The sequence below is a fragment of the Neofelis nebulosa genome, chromosome X (assembly GCF_028018385.1).
Source record: "Neofelis nebulosa isolate mNeoNeb1 chromosome X, mNeoNeb1.pri, whole genome shotgun sequence".
Classification (NCBI taxonomy): domain Eukaryota; kingdom Metazoa; phylum Chordata; class Mammalia; order Carnivora; family Felidae; genus Neofelis; species Neofelis nebulosa.
The window spans coordinates 102,078,261-102,097,650 of NC_080800.1; the positions used below are offsets into that span (position 1 = coordinate 102,078,261).

The 19,390-nt window shown below is 45.9% G+C and overlaps 1 protein-coding gene across 1 annotated transcript; it reads left to right on the forward strand.

The window, feature by feature from the left end:
* Positions 1 to 1,506: 1,506 nt before the first annotated feature.
* Positions 1,507 to 10,539, forward strand: LOC131502453 (testis-expressed protein 13D-like). Its single transcript, XM_058713219.1, has 3 exons — positions 1,507 to 8,796; positions 9,385 to 9,900; positions 10,010 to 10,539. Exon 1 carries the CDS (start codon positions 6,249 to 6,251, stop codon positions 8,784 to 8,786), a length of 2,538 nt encoding a protein of 845 aa, XP_058569202.1. The 5' UTR covers positions 1,507 to 6,248; the 3' UTR covers positions 8,787 to 8,796; positions 9,385 to 9,900; positions 10,010 to 10,539.
* Positions 10,540 to 19,390: the final 8,851 nt, after the last annotated feature.

The window sequence follows — 19,390 nt, forward strand, 5'->3', positions numbered from 1 at the left end:
AATAAAATGGTAAGTTAGAGTTACTTGCAATGTGACACTGTGTTCAGCCATGCTCACGCTGTGTTGATTATCTCCTATGGTTTCCTACCCCTGTATTCTGCTCATGTGGGAAAAAAAAATTCAGGAAATGTCTCTAGTATTTCTGAGGTTAACTGCCCAGGTGCCTCCTCTTTTCCCTTTTGGCATCTGCTGGGCAGCTATATTGCAGAGGTCACTGTGGGTACAAAGTGGCAGAAAAGAAAGCAAATGTAATAAAAGGTGTAAATTTTCCTAAAGCAGTATAAAACCGTTCCTCAGTACTCAGCACATATAGCTTATATTTACTGTATATGCTTTTTCTCTATTCTATTTACCACCTTTGATTCTTAGGAGATTAAATCTGCACAAGCGTAGATACATACTAATATGATGAATTTTAAATGTTATTTTCCTTCCTTTATCATCAATGATTATCATTTAGAGTTGTTATGAAGCCTTTGTGACAGAGGTTATACTAAAATTGAAAGTATATGAACTTACTGAAAATCATGTAAAAATTAGCTATGTTTTTAATGTGGTTTCTCAGATTGATTAATTTATGCAATTGAATTGTTCTACTCTCTTGTAAACATATATTCACACTTTGCAAACTTGCACACCTGCAAAGTAAAGTGTGGTGGCATTTGCGATATTATCATTGTTTCATCAAGGATGATAGGTTACTTTTTTTTTATTTTAGAGAGAGTGAGAGAGTGCTTGTGCGAGCAGGGGAGAGGCAGAGGGAGAAAGAGAGAGAGAAAGGATCTTAAGCAGGCTCCATGCTCAGTGTCGAGCCTGATGTGGGGCTCGATCCCACGATCCTGGGACTACGACTTGAGCCAAAATCGAGACTTGGATGCTCAACCAGCTGAGCCACCCAGGTGCCCCTCACGTTAATTTTCAAATCTCACTTTATAAGCTATTATATATCATCTTCCCATTTTAATACAGTGGAAATTGATTCCACAAAGGTCTTGAAGGTCCAAAGTATCTTAAATTTAATAATAATAATTTCAAAACAACTTGGCATGTATGAAGTGTTGTTGCGTTAATTTAAAAATAGTTCCAAGTTGTTATAAAGTTTAACATTGTATGAAAGCACTTCCTCAAAACATAGCTGTTTTGGAGATGGTGAATTTTTTTCCCTTAGGGATATGTGTGTCTCTTAAAAAAATTACTTTTCTTTGGATTGAAACCATGGCAAGGATCTCGCCTTACAGGTTTCAGTCTGCATTTTAATCAGGATTGTACGAATCACGGACTAGTTTCTGTTTCTCCCACTTTCTTTCCTTCTCCCCTATCTTTCAGGATTCCGTTGTCCCCTCCCTTTGGCATTTATAAGCACTAGTATGTACCTGGAACCATGTTAAGTGCTAGGAGTTCAGAAATGAAAGCATACAGTCTTTGTTCTCAAGGAACTGTCTAGCTGATGAGAAAGAAGAATAAAAAAACTAATTACAGAATTGGTTCTGGAGTGGTCAGGTAAGTCTTCCTGGAGGAGGTAATGGTTGCATGATGATGAATGAGAGATGACAAGGAGATGAAACTAATCTTATTTGGAATATTCATGTTTTTTTTGGCTATGATAGCATTCTTCATTAAAAAAAAAAATGGGAGAGTAGAAAATTCCAAGGCTCCATCCCTCCATCAACGAGCTGGCATAAACGGTCAGCATCAACTTTTATAGAACTCTGGAGTCTAGTTGAAAATTTCCAACGACCGGGGCAAAACCTAATGAAAGAAGCAGGTGCATTGCAGCAAGAGAGTTTGCTGATGTTTTAAATGATCTACTTCCCCTTCTCCGCATACCAGCCCGGAGGTGGCCACGAAGACAGCAGCCTGTACTTCTGGTGCAGGTTGCCAAGTGCCCGAGGGAGCAATACAGACCTTATTCCCACCGAACTGTGATTGTGGATTTCCATCTGTCCGGTGACTCCCTGAAGAACCGGTGCACGAGGGGATTGCCTTTGTTTGCCCGACACAGAGTGTTTCCAGCTCTGGGGCAGCTTCCCAGATGGCATTTGGCAAAAAGCACTTAAAGGCAAAAGAATTGGCCATAGCAGCCCGGGGAAAGGGATCGCAGTCAGGACAAACAAGAGACAGATCAAAAAGGCTGGGAAGAGAGTGGGAAAGGGGGCATGCGGGGAAATGGGGGCTTTTTTTGAGAGAGAGAGAGAGGGAGAAAGAGAGAGTGAAAGAGCAAGCATGAGTGGGGGAGGAGCAGAGGGAGGGAGACAGAGAGGCCTAAGCAGGCTCCGCCCTCAGCCCAGAGCCCCATCTCACATCCTTGAGGTCATGACCTGAGCCGAAATCAAGAGTCAGACCCTTTACCGACTGAGCCAGCCATGTGACCAATACTGGATGCCTACTCAGAAAGGGCCTAATCCTCAGAGAAGATCCCAAACTTTCACCTCCAGCTGACCTTCAGGCTCTGTACAAGTGGGAAGTAAGGGTGAAGGCAGTGTTGTAAAGGGCCTGGCTAAGCATGGAAGGAGTGTTGCAACACAGAGGCAATCTTCAAAGAGTGGGGGAGCTTTTAAACTTCTGTAAAAAGATATTTTGGGGCTTCAGGTGTTTATAGATACTCTGTCAATACATTAGCTTACCGCTGAGCTAAAGGAACATAGACCTCAGTGGCCATGTAACAGAAAGAAAAAGAAACTTCTAGAAAAGTAACTAAAACAACTTCAAACAAGTAGCCACAACAAACAAAACAAAGAAAACTGGAGTCAATTTTTGTATATGGGCTGAGGTAATAGTCTACCTTCGTTCTCTCACATGCGGACATCCAGTTATATCAGAGCAACTTGTTGGAGACTTATTGCCTCCTCGTTGAATGGTTTTGGCACCTTGTCAAAAATCAGTTGACCCTAGATGCATGGGTTTATTTCTGAACTCTCAATTCTATCACAGTATGCCAGTACCACTCTGTTTTGATCCTCTAACCTTGTGTAGTAAGTTTTGAAATCAGGAAAAAAGGAATTCTCTAACTTTATGTATTTATGTACTTATTTAAAGTTTATTTATTTATTTTGAGAGAGAGAGAGAGAGAGAGAGAGAGAGCTCAAGCCAGGGAGGGGCAGAGAGAAAGGGAGAGAGAGAGAATCCTAAGTAGGTTCCATGCTGACAGCACGGAGCCTGACGCAGGGCTCGATCCCATGAACCGTGAGACCATGACATGAACTGAGAACAAGAGTCAGACACTTAACCAGCTGAGTCACCCAGGTGCCCCTAATTTTCTTTTCAAAGATTATTTTGGCTGTTAGGGCCTCTTGCCCATGTTATTTTGGGGTCAGCTTTGACATTTCTGCAAAAGAAAAAGGCAGGGGTTTTAATGGGGATTTCATTGAATCTGTAGATCAGTTTGGAGAGTGTTGCTATCTTAATAGTATGACATCTTCCAATTTGTGAGCACAAGACATCTTTCTATGTATTTAGGTTTTCTTCAACTAATTAAAACTTTTTTAACGTTTATTTGTTTTCGAGAGCTAGAGACAAAGAGTGAGTGGGGGAGGGGCAGAATCCGAAGCAGGCTCCAGGCTCTGGGCTGTCAGCACAGAGCCCGATGCGGGGCTTGAACCCACCACACGTGAGATCATGACGTGAGCTGAAGTCAGATGCTTAACCGACTGAGCCACCCAGGGACCCCCTTTTAACTACTTTCAATGATGTTTTGCAGTTTTCAGGGTATATGTCTTGTACCTCTTTGGTTGAATGCATTCCTAAGTATTTTAGTGTTTTGATGCTATTGAAAATGGACTTATTTTCTTAATTTTTCTGGAGATGGAATCGCTAGTATACAGAAATACCGCGAATTGTTATATGTTGATCCTGTATGCTACTACTTTGCTGAATTTATTAGTTTTGGTAACTTTCTGGTGGATTCTTGGGGAATTTTCATATAGAAGATCATGCCCTCTATAAAGAGAGAGAGTTTTACTCATTCCTTTCTAATTTGGATGTGTTTTAGTTCTTTTTCTTGACTAATTGCTCTGGCTAGAAGTTCCAGGACAATGTTGAACAGCAGTGGTGAAAGTGGCATTCTTGTCTGCTCCTGATCTTAGTGGGGAAGTTTGAGTCTTTCACCCTTAAGTGTAACGTTAGCTATTGATTTTTCATAAATGCCCTTTTTCAGGTCGAGGAACTTCCTATCTATTTTGCTTTTTGAGACATTTTTCTCGTGAAAATCTGTTGCATTTTTTAAAATGCTTTTTTGTGTACCTATTAGTTGATCACATGGGGTTTTTCCTTCATTCTAGTAATGTAGTGTATTACATTGATTGATTTTCACTTATTGAGCCACCTTTGTTTTCCAGAGATAAATCTCATTTGGGGGATTGACCATTTTGAAACATAGGATATATCCTTTTTTATGTTTTAACAGTTTTTGTCTTAAAGTCTTTGTCTGATGTTTGGAGAGCCACTCTAGCTCTCAGTTGGTTACTGTTTGCATGGAATAGCCTTTTCCATCTTTTTACTATCAAGCCAGTTTGTATCTTTGAGTCTAAAATGAATCTCTTGTATCCTGTTTAAAAAAATATTATCTCTTCTGTCAATCTCTGCCTGTTAATTACACACTATTTGCATTTATTGTGATTACTGACAAGGAAGGACTTCTGGCATTTTGCCATTTGTTTTCTTTCTTTCTTTCTTTTGAAAGAAAGCGTGAGCAGGGGAGGGGTAGAGAGAGAGGGAAAGAGAGAGAATCTCAAGCAGGCTCAGCACTGTCAGCCCGGAGCCCAATGCAGGGCTCGAACTCATAAACCTCGAGATCGTGACTCGAGACGCAATCAAGTCGGACACTGAACCAACTGAGCCACCCAGGTGCCCTTTGCCATTTTTTTCTAATATGTCTTATAGCTCCCTCTACCCCAATTCCTGCACTACTGCCTTCTTTTATGTTTCATTGATTCCTTTTTTTGTAAGAATTTTTATTTCCTTCTCATTTCCTTTTCTGCATATTGTTTATTTTCTTGGTGTCTGCTCTGGGATTGCAATTAAGATGTTAATTTATACCAGTATATTTTAGATTAAATACAAACTTAATTTCAAGTAGTATACAAAATCTTTCATTCTAGCTTATACTGTTATTGCCACAAATCACATCTTTGCAGATTTGTATTGTTTTATGCAGTCATCTCTTTCTGAACTTTTGTTTTGAGAGAGCGTGCCCACGCACACAGGCGCCTGAGTTGGAGAGGGGAAGAGGACGAGGGAGAGAGAGAATCCCAAGCAGGTTCCGTGCTGTCGGTGCAGAGCCCAACCCCGGGCTCGGGGCTGGATCTCATGACTGTGTATCATCATCTGAGCTGAAATCAAGAGTTCCGCGCTTAGCGGACTGAGCCGCCCAGACACCCTACGCGGTCATCTTTAAAATCCTGTATTTTAAAAAAGAGTTTCAAAATGCATGAATACTATTTTTGTACTTACTTTTAGCACGTGCTTTATTTCTGTGTGTGGGTTCCAGTTATCACTCGGTGCAGCTTAAGGCACTTCTCCGGCATTTCTTGTAGGGAAGACCCAGATTATGAGGGGAACATTTACTCTAAAAGTGGAAGACAGACACTCTCCGAGAACCGTCCATCAGGTGAACACGAGAGTGAATTTATAGGGCAAGTTCAGAGCATTCATGGCTCAATCGCTGGATTTTCTTGAGGACAGGACTCTAAGTTCATCGTTCAGAATGACGAGGGAAGTGTACAGTGTGACTGACCGTCGAAGGTTTGAAGGAGTACCGAAGAGTTATGGGCCAGAGAACCGAGGTAAGACTAGAACGGCGCCCATCGAGGCAACCCTGCCACCCGACTAGGAATTCATTCCACGATGCTGGGTATCGTCCCGAGGTTCTTAGAAACAAATTCTAACCCAGGCTCACGGCAGCGCCCCGTGCAGCCATCCAGCCTATTCGCCCTCTACGGGGCGCTCTTCAGAGGGAGGCGGCTCCCAGCAGGCCTTGCAGGGTGACTCAGGCGTCATCTCTGTGACGTGTAACACCCTCGCCGGGTGGGGCTGGCGCGGTGAGGGCGTCCGCTTTACTCTCTGTGAGGAAAGTGAGGCGGTGAGGGAGGAGAGGCTGAGGAGGAGGCCAGGACTGGAAAAGGACTGCGGTAGAACCGACTGGGGACGTGAGGGGTGGGCCTTTACGGGCGGCGGCAGGGGCAGCATTGCCTGCGAGACGGTTAGACGGTTATCTAGGCTCGCGGCCGTCAGTTAACTAGGCCGCAGCAGCCATGGCGGTCGACTTTGGGGACCACGCCAGCGGGTTCCGCCACACCGAGGTGATCAGGTTCATCAACGACGAAGTCCTCATGAACGGCGGTGGGCCGGATTTCTACGCGGCCTTGCGCTCGCGGCCCTGGGACGAGGTAGAGGAGCGGCTTCGGACGGTCCTGGCCGACCCGCAGCTGCCGCGCGCCACGAAGAGGGCCTGTGCGTGGAGCGCGCTCGCCCTGAGCGTGCGCGTGGGAGCCAGGCAGCGGGAGCAGCAGGGGCGCCAGGCCCGGCAGCTGCAGAGCCAAGTAGAGGAGCGCGAGACGGCTACCTGGGCCCTGGCCTCCGAGCTGCAGCGGCTGCGCGGGGAGTGCGAGTCGGCGGTCGCACAGCTGCGCTCCACACAGGCTGCGCTGCGGCAGACTCTGGTCGAGTGTGACGCGCTTCGTGGGCGGCTGCTCCAGGTGGAGAGGGCCTCCCGGGTCGTGCCGCTGGCCCGCGAGAGAGTGCCTGGGCCTCCGGCCGAGCAACTTGGGGCCATAGCATGGCCCCGGAATGCAGATGTGGTGGCCAGGGGGCTGCGCAGCAGGCTGTATTTTGAGGCCCGGGTGCCGGCCCCGGTGGCTGTTCTTTACGTGCCGGGCCCCCCGAGTCCCTGGGCTCAGGCCGTACAGCCCGCTCTGCCAGTGCCCGTGCGGTACTTGCTTCCGTTCCGTGCCCCGTTCCCCGTGGGATTCCCCGTCTCGCCACCTCTGCCGCCAGTAGTAGTCATGGTTGCAGAAGCTGCAGTCGTTCCACATCAGATGCCTCCTCTGGGGATCGGGCCACCTGGTCCACGTGCTGCAGTGGGCTACCAAGAGGGGATGGTCCCACGGTGGGACCAGAGGAGCTGCAGCCAAGCGGAAGGTCCTGCGATCCTCCAGAGTGCAGTCCCCCTGAGGGGCTTCAGAAGCCTTAGCCAAGAAGGTCCGCAGCGGCCTCAGGGGATGGTTCCTGTCAGAGATAGCTGGAGCCAGAGCCAGAGCCAGGAAGAAGATCCAGAGAGCACTCACGAAGTGGTCCCCCTTGGGGATAGCTGGAGCCACAGCCAGCAAGAAGATCCAGAGAGAGCCCAGGGGACGGTTCCTATCGGGGAGAGCAGGAGCCACAACCAGGAGGAAGGTCCAGAGAGGGCCCAGGGGGTGGTTCCTGCTGGGGACAGCCAGAGCCAGAGCCAGGAAGAAGGTCCGGGGTGGGCCAAAGGAATGGCCATCCTTGGGGATGGCTGGCGCCAGAGCCAGGAAGACCGTGCAAAGAGGGCCTGGGGGATGGTTCCCGTCGGGGAGAGCTGGAGCCACAGCCAGCAAGATCAAGAGGTGCTCCAGGGGGTGGTCCCCCTTGGGGAGAGCTGGACCCAGAGTCAGCGAGAAGGTCCAGAGAACCCCCAAGGAATGGTCACCCTTTGGGGTAGCTGGAGCCAGAGCCGGGAAGAAGGTCCAGGGTGGGCCCAAGGAATGGTTCCTGTTGGGGGTAGCTGGAGCCACAGCCAGGAAGAAGATCGAGAGATGCCCCAGGGGGTGGTACTTCTTAGGGATAGTTGGAGCCTCAGCCAGGAGGATGATCTAGGGAGGCCTCAGGGGATGGTCTCCTTTGGGGATAGCTGGAGCCAGAGCCGGAAAGAGGGTTCGGAGAGGCCTCGGGGGGTGGTACTCCTTAAAGATAACCAGGGCCAGAGCCAGGAAGAAGGTCCAGAGAATCCTCAGGAGATGGTTCCCTTTGGGGACAGTTGGAGTCTCAGCCAGGAAGAAGGGCCAGCAAAGGCCCAGGGGATGGTCCCCTTTGGGGGTAGCTGGGGCCTCAGCCAGGAAGAAGGTTCGGGGCGATCCCAGGAGATGGTTACCTTTGGCGCCAGCAAGATGAATAGCCGGGAAGAAGATCCAGAGAGGCCCCGGGAGATGGTACCTCTGGGGGCCAGTGGGAGACACAACCAGGAAGAAGATCCAAAGAGGCCTCAGGTGATGGTGCCCCTGGGGGCCAGTAGGGACCACAGCCAGGAAGAAGGTCCAAAAAGACCCCAAGGGATGGCCCCCCTTGTTGCCAGCAGAAGCAGTAGCCACGAAGAAGATCCAGACAGGCCTCAGGAGATGCTCTCCTTGGGGGCCGGCGGGAACTACAGCCAAGCAGAAGGTCCAAGAAGACCCCAGGGGACGGGGGACAGAAGACGCCATAGCCAGGAAGAAAGTCCAAAGAGGTACCCCCCGGGGTTTAGGAGGAGCCACAGCCTGGAAGAAGGTCTACAGAGGCCCCAGGCGCCCCCCCAGGGGGACAGCCGGAGCTGTGGTGCGAGGGAAAGCCCAATGAAACAGCAGCCTCAGGGGCAGAAGGCCAAGCAACCAAAAGGGAAAAAAGCTCTGGGTCTCCTGCACCAGGAGAAGTCTGCCTCAGGCTGCGGCCCAGAGAGTTGGGAGTGCCCACGGTGTAAAGCCATGAATTTCTCATGGCGCAAGGCCTGCTATAAATGCAAGGAAGTCTGTGTGGACGTTGAGAGTAGAGGCCTGGACCCAGGACCAACTCACTGATTTAAGAAAGGTAAGTAAGAATGAAAACGAAAGAAAAGACCAATTTCATAAGCCCAGAGAAAAACCAATTTCATAAGACCCTCTTCTGACCAAAAAGTAACTTATGTACCTCACAGAGAATTTGCAAACCAAAATTGGTGTAGAGAGAATTAAAACAATCCATTATTCTATTACCCAAAGTAACAACTTTTTATCATTGTGGGTACTACATACACACATAAATGCAAATGTATTTATATACTTTTTAAAATTTACTTGAACAAAGACTGCTTTTGAGGATCATATTCTTTAAAAAGGAACTTCTCTTAATTGCACTGACATTCACAGGTGGTGGATTCTGAATGGCTGATGCCGATTGGTGGACACCCTGGAGAAGCTGAAGTCTTGGAGCCTTCCCCCGCCCTCCCCTCCACTCTCTTCTGTTTTCTTATTCACGTCCTTTTTTCTGAAAGTGCTGTGTCTTTGGCTGGGCACAGCCATGTCTTTTTCGAGTTATAACTATACTGAGTTTCAGGAGCACTGCTTTTCCTTGGAAATGCTATTGTTCCTTTGTACATGGCTACAGTGTTCATGTTTGCTCCTGGTTTTTATTTTATAGGTGAGGGCCTGTTTTTGTGTCTCCGAGCCCCACAGAAATTGTTTGTTGCTGAAGAAGCTGAACCTGTCCCATTAGAAGATCTTCTAAGAGTTTACAGAAATCACACTTGATTCCTGCTCACCTGCACCTCATCGAGACCCCCGTTGGCTGGAGCGGAGAGGAGTGAGAGGAAGTCGGGGAAGAGGAGATGCTTCGGCGCTCCTTAAGGCGGAAAGGAGGGCAAAATGATTTTGTTAGAATTTAATTTCTCAGTTGGGACAAGGAATTAATTTGGAAGAGTTGGGGGGTGTTGTGGTGTTAAGTTCTGTAAGTGATAGCAAATTTGATAGATAACATTTAATTCATTACACAAATCGTTATTGTCAGGTACGTGTTAAGAGCTAGACTTATATGTTAATATCTGGTGCACACATTATAACTTGATTTGATGAGTTTGGTTAGATACCAGGAGAGAGCCTAACTTGGGATACAAATTACATGAGGACTTCTTTGCCTTGCATAGAGCGTGGCTTTCAGGTAAGCCCAACTGACATAATTTCCAGATATTTTTGTAGTTCTGGGGGTAACAGCAGAGACTTTCATGACAGGACTTGAGTCACCAAATTGCTCATCTCATTGTTCCCAGGTGAGACAAGTGAGCAGCGGCCAAGATCAGGAAAGTGGCTTCATGAAAGTATGGGCAGGACATTTCTGATAACTGTGCTGGTTTCTTCGTTTGAGAGGAACAGCTATCCTTCTGGTTGCCTGAAAGACGGCTGAGTCACTTAGAGAAAGACAGTGCCTGGGGGAGTGTCGGCTACACACTCAGGCCCTCAGCTTTGGGCCACCACCATCCCAAGCCCCTTTCCAGTCAAGAGTGGATGAAGAACAAAATGGATTCCGAGGGCAGACATCGTGCCATGGACGGTGCTTCTCTCGGGAAGGCTAACTGGATTAAAAAAGAACTGCACCAACATTTTTGGGAACGCCCCCGGGCCCCTTCTCTTCCATTGGCTGTCCGCTCCCCTGAGGTGGGGGGAGCCCCGGGGGTGGGAAGTTCGAGGGTCTCCAGTCTGAACAAAAGGTGTTCTTGAGTTCCCCCGGGAAATCCCGGCCCACCAAGCTCAAACTCTTGTCAGAGGTTTCTGATCGTAACAATAAAGAGCGTGCACCGGCCTGCCGTGTCTCCTGGGTGCTGTGTCTCCTCGGGGCAGGCAGTTGAAACCTGCATCTTCCCACGGTCCCACCGAAGTGAGGGAAAGTTCGATCCCACAGACTATTAGGGGGCCTCTCCTCTTCCGGCCGGTCACCCAAGAATGGGAGGAGGAGGAACGTCCCTGAGGCCTTCAGTCCACTGTGATCGTCCCTGCGCCTCTCACTGTCCGCGTCCTCTCACAGTCCCCTGAAGGCGGGCCTCTCTGCTGCTCCTGGGCCCGTGGGGCACTAGAGGTGAGGTGGAGAGGGGGCTTCTGTCTAGGCCGGGAGCCCGAATGCCTGTGTCCAGGCTCCCCATGTGCACCAAGAAGCCATTTCCCCGAGGCCCCGTCTCCTAGACGTCCAACGAGCAGAAATTTCCCTTCTGCGTTTCTGTCCCGCAAGGCACTGTCCCCTCCCTCCTATGCATAATCCCATCGCGGTGCTCAGATTCCGGAAAACAGCCAGGTTCTGGCAGAAATGTTCCCAGAGGCAAACGGAGTGGAGCCTGGCTGCCTGCTTGGTATAGGGACAGGGAAGGGGCAGAGAGCTGATCCTACCCCACCAGCTTTTTCTCTCCCCTCAGTCCTGATAACCGGCAGGCCTTGCTTACTAGAAGGGGGCCCTAGGGAGGAAGAGAACCATCAAGGACATCAACCCAGAGCTAGGTTTCCTGGGTTACGGGCTGGTTTTGTGATACTCTTGTGTGTGCTCATAGCTCCCTGGGATTTGGGGAGGATGGGACACAGGTGGGACTTGGGAGTTTTCCAGAATAATCCATTTTGATGTAATCGGTTATTCCAGATGTCACTACAGTTGCTTCGTTTACGGTTTCAAATGGACTCTGTTGGCATGCCTTTAGGTCTGCATGAAAGCAAACTCACCCTGTGCATAGCTTTTACATAGTTTAATATTATCACAGTCTTTCAGGGTTGACTTTTTCCAAAACAACCTGAATCATTAACGTTGTCAAATCACTACTTTTTTCTGGGCTGGGTACACACACAAAAAAGGTAGCAGGTTTCTGAGGCCAGAACCTGGGCTTTGGAGTTGGAGAGACCTGAGTTCAGATACTTGCTCTGCTATTCACTAGCTGTGTGATGTTAAACAAGTTACTGGACTTCTCTGAGCCCTCAACAAGTGGTTGTTCCTTTCCCTACCCTCAGGGTTCTGCTCTGGATGCTGTGGTAACGAGTACAAGAGATTATTAATGATGCCAAGAGCTACCACTGAGTACTTCCTATGTGCCAGACACTCTAAGCACATTACCCCTTTTAGTGACTGTAAGGTATGAATAGGTACCCATATTGATAGTTCTTCAAGGAGCACCTGGGTGGCTCAGTTGGCTAAGCGTCTGACTTCGGCTCAGGTCATGATCTCACAGTCCGTGGGCTGGAGCCCCACGTTGGGCTCTGTGCTGACAGCTCGGAGCCTGGACCCTGCTTCGGATTCTGTGTCTCCTTCTCTTTCTGCCCCTCCCCTGCTCACACTCTGTCTCTCTCTCAAAAATAAGTAAGCATTAAAAAAAAATAGTTCTTCAAAGTGAGTAGTATTACCCCCATTTTACAGATATGGCAACTCCATACCCAAATTTGGGATTTTGTGAAGCCTGGCTTCAAAATGAAATTTTACTTGTTCTAATGTCTGTGCTTTTTCCATTATTGTACCCTAACATTTTACTCTGACATATTTGCACGTTAGCCTGGATCGTCAATGCCTAAATCCAATGAAATGATGGTAATGGAGAGACTCGGAAGCATAGTGGCGGTCTGGTGGTCATGGCCAAGCTGTTCTTTTGGAATTTCTCAAGCTTTGTGATGTGACCGCCTAGGCTGCTGCCAGTGAGTAGGACCACTTATTATCTCATGACTGCAAGACAGAGAGGGGGTGGTGGTGGTAACTTAGGTAGTGGAAGCGATTTGTATTTGATTCAGCAGACCAGCCTCATGAAAAGTTTGTATAGAGCCGAGTTCAATACTGTTAAGATAGAGCCCATCTTGACTGCTTATCTGAAGTCTGTCTGAATTCCTTAGTTTTTGTTTTAAGTGGGTAAGGTGCCAGCCGTAACAGTCTAATATATACGCATGTATACTTTTCAGCGACGAAGTAGGGGGAAAGGAGACTTCAAGAGCTTCAGATTTGTGTTGCAAAACGGAGAATAGAATGGATGTGTTCTAGATCGTGGTACCAAATCTATGACAGAGTGGCAAAGAAATACATAATTTCCTTACCCCATGCTTTGTAAAGTCTCAACGCCGAATGGCAGTGGGTTCGTAGTCTGTGGTGCAGTGTGTTTCTCACTTCTAGCATGTGATAGAGTGAGTGCGTCCACTGGAACTAAGCCTCACATAAACTTAAGGATACCGAAACAATCCTGGCCTAGGACCGTGTGAGGTTGCTGTTGAACAGATTTTTCTCATGGACTGTGTTTGTTCTTTGGCACTTAAGGCTGGTGTCCAAGACCACAATGAAATAAGCAGAGGAAGTGCTGCCATACCGGGTACCCATACCCCCGAGGGACCTAGTACAATTCCTTGAGTACAACTTCCTATATGGTTCACACTAGATGCACTCAATGAACCGAAGAATCCCTCCAGTAAGGTCAGATCCTGGCCCATCTAGCCGAACTTCTCTGGGGCATAAAATGATTGTGAAAAAAAGCATCCTACCCTCCCTACTGTCAACTCTAGAGGCAAGAAATGCCAGTAGGAATCCCTAGCTGCTTTTTCTTACTTTATACATCAAGCAAACAGTGCGCATGCAGAGAACGCTTCCTGTGCACTGGGCACAGCGTTAGGCAACGTGGAAGTCCTTATTACTGCCCTCTACAATCTCCTGTGCTATTAGAAGAAATGAGACAAATCTACACCAAACAGTAGTTATCAGCCTTTTCATCAATTGTTACGTCATATTTTCTGACCTGTAGATGTCAGTTTTCAAAAGGTTCTGTGTATCAAACAGCACTATTTAACAAATGATTATTTTCTCACTTAAAATTAAGAAAGCACGTATCTTGGGGCGCCTGGGTGGCTTGGTCGGTTAAGCGTCCGACTTTGGGACTTCGGCTCAGGTCATGATCTCACGGCCCGTGAGTTCGAGCCCCGCGTCGGGCTCTGTGCTGACCGCTCAGAGCCTGCAGCCTGTTTCAGATTCTGTGTCTCCCTCTGTCTCTGCCCCTCCCCTGTTCATGCTCTGTCTCTCTCTGTCTCAAAAATAAATAAACGTTGAAAAAAAAGTTTAAAAAAAAAAAAAAAAGAAAGCACGTATCTCTCTAAGGTTCCCTCGCACAAACTTGATACAATTCCAAATAAGTGGTCATTTGTCATTTACGTTTAGGATTTTTGTGAGGATTCAGTGAATATTACTATTACCATTATTATTACATGCAGCCTGCTCATGGGTGAATGGACCATTTTACTAGGCTCTCTCTAATCCTGACAATACCTCAGAACCCATCATTACTACCTTCTTAAGCTTCTGTGAACTCTATCACGTGCTTCTGTGAGCGCACATTAGGAACAATCCGTGTAGAAAGCTAGTAGTTTTAATACATGTTAAATACTGGTAAGTGTTGAAGGATTTAAAAAAAAAAATACAAGTTGAGTGTGTATCATTTTGGGTTACAGACCTTCCAGGGTAGCTGGATGGTTTCAAATTGTCCCCCCAGTCAACAGAAACAGTTGCCGAGAAAGTTAACTTTGTTTTACTTGGAAATAATATGCGTGTTCCAGCTCTACTTGTGACATTTGCTAGCTCTTCGTCTTTTACGTTTATACCTCCTATTTTAGGTTTGATTCTTCATTCTACACTACCTTACAAAAATTATTGCACACAGGGCAGAAACCTGTGATTACTTTTGTGGGGGGTAGCGTTTAACTTTACCCCAGTGTTTATAAGATGATGGCAAACAGATCTCTGAGGGTTTTGCCTGTAAGTAGAAGTTTTAGGATATTTAGTCCCATTTATTTTTTGCTTGATATATATTTACTTCGATAATTTCAGTGGCCATATTGGTTCCAGGAAAGAAAAGGACAGAGCAGGTATGGAAAATTTCATACCTTGGAGCACCTGGCTGGCTCAGTCAGTGGAGCTTGTGACTCTTGATCTCAGGGTTGTGAGTTTAAGCCCCACATTGGGTGTAGAGATTATTTAAAAATAAAATCTTAAAAAAAAAGAAAATTTCATAACTTTACCACTACAATTCCTGATATTGTCCAGTTTTGAAACTTCAGAATTGGAAAAGACTCCTACTATTGAACTCCCCACTGATCGATGTTTCTAGCATTTTTTCATGAAATATTTATTCCTGGGAAGGAAAAGAAAAATGATGCCAGTGTTGCATCTGTAACTACAAAATGCATTCAGAAATCGACCATTAGCTGTTTGGCTTACTGGGTTATGATATTTCCTTCGCCAAATTTTGGTGTTCGTGGTGGATAGATCAAAGTGGTCGTCCATGTTTCAAAAACATCAGCGGTTTCTTTAAAAATGTTTAAAAAAATGTATAGGCAAAACAACAGTCTCTTGTACTTTAACCTTTAGGTTTAAGCTCCTGTGGCAGAACTTTATTTTTGAGCCTCCAAGAAAGAGAACAGATTTTTAGGAGAAAAGCTGGAGCCTCCTTTACAATGAAGTGATATTTTCTTGCATTGCTATCATACCCAGAGTGCTCCCACTCAGGATGAAGGGAGGTAGAAAGAAGATTCAGTCATGATCCAAACGCAACTGGGTTGATGAAACCAGAAGGGCTACATGATGATTTTTTTTTTTTTTTTGGTCTGTCAAGTGCCAAGATGTGTGATGTGAAGTGGTGTTTCTATAAAGCAAAACGAGGCAGACCACAGGATAGATGTTGGTAAGCAATGGATGTGAAAGAAGGCAGTGTCAGAAATGATGTACTTCTTTGAGAAAGCAAGAAACCACACTCTCTGCAGAGGGTCCTCTCCACGAAGGGAAAGAGGAGAGGGGAAACGAAGGTGCTAAGTAGGTCAGGCACTCTGTCAGGATCTGGATGGACCAGGAGGAATATACCATTGTAGGTTCTAGTCACATCACATATGTTATTTCATTTTATCTTCATGGGGAAAGATAATTAATGCCTGGCAAAGAGTGGCCTTCATTTGGTTGAGTAAAAGGAGAAAAAGGCAAATTGGGCAATGAGAACTTATACGCGCATCCAGGCCCGCCCAGGATAGAAGACGCCCAGGCCACTCAGTGTTCTCTTGCTTTACTTTCATTTTTTAAAGTTCTTGTTTAAAAATTTTTTTTTAATGTTTAGTATTTATTTTTGAGAGTGAGAGAGACAGAGCATAAGCGGCAGAGGGGCAGAGAGAGAGGGAGACACAGAATCTGAAGCAGGTTCCAGGCTCTGAGCTGTGAGCACAGAGCCCGACGTGGGGCTTGAACCCACGAACCGTGAGATCATGATCCGAGCCAAAGTCAGACACTAACCGACTGAGCCACCCAGGCACCACTAAGTTTTTATTTCAATTCCAGTATAGTTAACACACAGTGCTATATTAGTTTTGGGTGTGCAATATAGTGATTCAGTGTTCTATTACTTTATATGAGTAAGCTGATGATCTAGACAGGCCCGGACGGATAGACCTTGACTCTGTAAGAGCCTTTCAAAACATACTAATCAATGAGGCCCAGGCTAAAACAGTGTACCTGATCTCATAAAGCATATAGATAGACAGAGACATGCTACAAGTCAGGGCATGAGAACAGTTGACACTTGAGAGGTATAAGAATATTCTAGGAGTCAGGGCACCTAGGTGGCTCAGTTGGTTAAGCGTCTGACTCTTGATTTCAGCTCAGGTCATGATCTCACGGTTCGTGAGATCGAGCCCCACATTGGGCTTTGTGCTGACAGTGTGGAGTCTGCTTGGGATTCTCTGTCTCTCTTCTCTCTCTGCCCCTCCCTCCCTCTCAAAATAAATAAATAAACATTAAAAAAAAAAAAGAATATTCTAGAAGTCAAATACAGTTGCTAGATAGGAGAACAAAGCCCGACCAATTCAGTGCAATGACCTCAGAATTAAGGTTGGGAGGCAGAAGAGGATATCGGTGAAACACACAAGCTCAGAAGTCAGCAGCCTGTATTCAATTCTCAGGCCCGACAATGACCAGTTCTTTGTGCCACATTGAGCAAGCTACCTAGGCTCTTGAGTTTTGGCTTCTCTGTTGGTAAAATGGAGGTAATAATTAAGAATAATAATAATTAATTTGCTTCATAGGGCTGTTGATAGAAATAAATGAGATAATGCATGCAAAGTGCTTAGCAGGAATGCCTAGAATGTAGTATGCGGTTAGCAAATCTTAGCTATTAATCCTATTAATCCAAGAATGAGACCTCAGAAGCAGGCAAGAATTTCAGCTTGAATTAGGAAGCATCCTCTAAGTCACGAAGGAGGTAAAAGTAGGACACGTACAAGGAAGCATACATAGCAGACAGAAAGATCAAGAACTTGCTGTCTCAAGTAGGTTGTGCAGGTTTAGCATATAAGTGGAGTTCGATGCCCCACTGTTGTTCCCCTAGAGCCCCCTCCTTTCCTCCTATTACAGCTCTTCTCTCTAACCTAAATACCTACCACGGTGTCTGTCACACAGTAAATGGCCATGATGCTGGTTGAAAGAATAAACATACTTAAAATAGGCTTAAACACACCCACCCCTGTCTCTGGCTTCTCACTTACAAAACAAAAGGGCATTTGAAAAATTAGCCTCGTAGGTAAACTCAGATATTATCAAAAGGAGGTGCTCTTTGCAAGACATTTTTTTTTCTCTTTCTCATTTTTGTAAAGGAAGTGAATTTTAGTAAGTGCAGAGAGAATGTGTAAACTCACCACAGGTGCCAAATCATAACACTGTCACAGGAGAATTCACACCTATAGATGAGCTAGTTGAAGAACAAAGTTAGTTTTGAAAGGTTAGAGAAGAAGATTTTGAAATGTCAGATCCACTCTATAAAACTGACCACCCTTGGCATCACCCTTTTCATCTACCTGGGTTTGAGAAAAGCCCAGGACATTTGAAATGAAGACAATTAGCACCTCAGACAGGGCATCCACATGCAAAATCCTGTCACCTCTCAGAGACCTCAGGAGGTGACAAGTTTAGATACAAGACACTTTCAACCTTGGCTGACAGTTTGTCAATGCTCTTATATTTGACTTAAATGGCATCTATATTTTAAAAGGTGGTAGTTTGCTTTAAACTGTGAAGCTCTCTTCCTCTACCTCATGATTTTTATTTCTTAGGTCGTTGCAAAAACAACAAGAACAAAAATCTTTCCTCTGTTGGGTGAGATCTGAGGAAATAGCTCTTGCTTCTTGCACACAAATGAGCTCAGTCCATTTCCCTTCGGTTTCTCTCTCAAAAGTACTCTTGGCTTTTGTTAAAAACACAGAATGTGAAAGCTGGAAGTGGCCCTAAGGGTCATCTGGTTCAAGTCCATTTGACAAATGGAGAAAGTGAGGTTCAGAAAGAGAAAAGTGATTTAGCGGTAAAACATGGAGTATAATTTGTCTTTCATAGCTGCTGGATTAATCCTCCTTGCAACTTATTTTGCCGTTCCAAAGGTGGGCCAGAGGCACATACAACCAAGTGTGTGTGTGTGTGTGTGTGTGTGTGTGTGTGTGTATTTCTCTCTTATTTTCTTGAGAGCACTAATTTCATTCATTCACTCACTCAACAAATATATTTAAGTATCTACAATGTTCTCGATGGCGGGAGGAGGGGTTCCTGGCTGGCTCAGTCGGTAGAACATGCAATTCCTCATCTCAGGGCTGTGAGATTGAGCCCCATATTGGGCATAGAGTTTAATTTAAAAATAAATAAATAAATAAATAAATAAAAACAGATTAAAAACATAAAAAATAAAGTGTTCCAGACAGAGGATACAGTGGTGGTGAATAAGGTACACAAAATCCTGCCATCACGGACCCTACATTCTAGCTCAGGAGATAGGCAACAAGAAATTAATCAGAAAATTCTGCTTCTAAGTGGATTAAGCTTGTATTTGGGGCCCATTCATCCTCACTCTTTCTCTGTTGGTGCCTCCACGATCTCCATTGCTCCCCTCTGTCATTCCCCCCCCCTTCCTCTCTTGTGGGTATGGTGAGAGAGAGAGAAAGAAGAGAGCCATTTAAGACCCTCCTTCTCTACACTTTCAAGCTCTCAGCGTGAAGTTCGGAATTTGCTAAAGTCAGGTTCAGTAATGGTGTAGCACTAGAGTGAAAATGTCAGTATTTTTCATCAACACTGCAATAGTGGGCTGGCCCAGCTGTCAGCTTGCCGGCGAGATGACAATGAGGCACTGGATGTGAGAGTTGTATTATTACCTTATAATTTATCTGTTCTTTTTTTATATGATTTTAGTTGTGCTGAACCCCATCGTACCCGGCTGCTTTGACAGGTGTGCCATTTTAGCAACACAGAACAAAACAGAGAACGAAAAGAAGGACGCATGGTACGCTTTTGCCGTCAGATCCAGGTTGCTCTGTTCCTAAGTTTGTGGATGATTTGTTCAGGGTTGTTCAGAGACAAAACAAAGCAAAACTTGGGTTTCATTTTTACCCGTGTGACACCACGTTAGCACAGTTCACCTCACAGGTGGGCTGCTGGCCATATGGACTCAATGAGGGCCTGGCTCCCCTTTCCTATGTCCTCCTTTCGTGTTCAAAATTCCACCATTGTGATGAACTCTGAACTAATCATTTGCCAGCTCAAAATATAAAGAGTTCGGGGTGGGTTAACTTCTCGAGGCCTTAACATTGGTGTGTGCGTTCACTTATTAGATCGATTTCTTCCTTGACCCGAAGCATGAAGA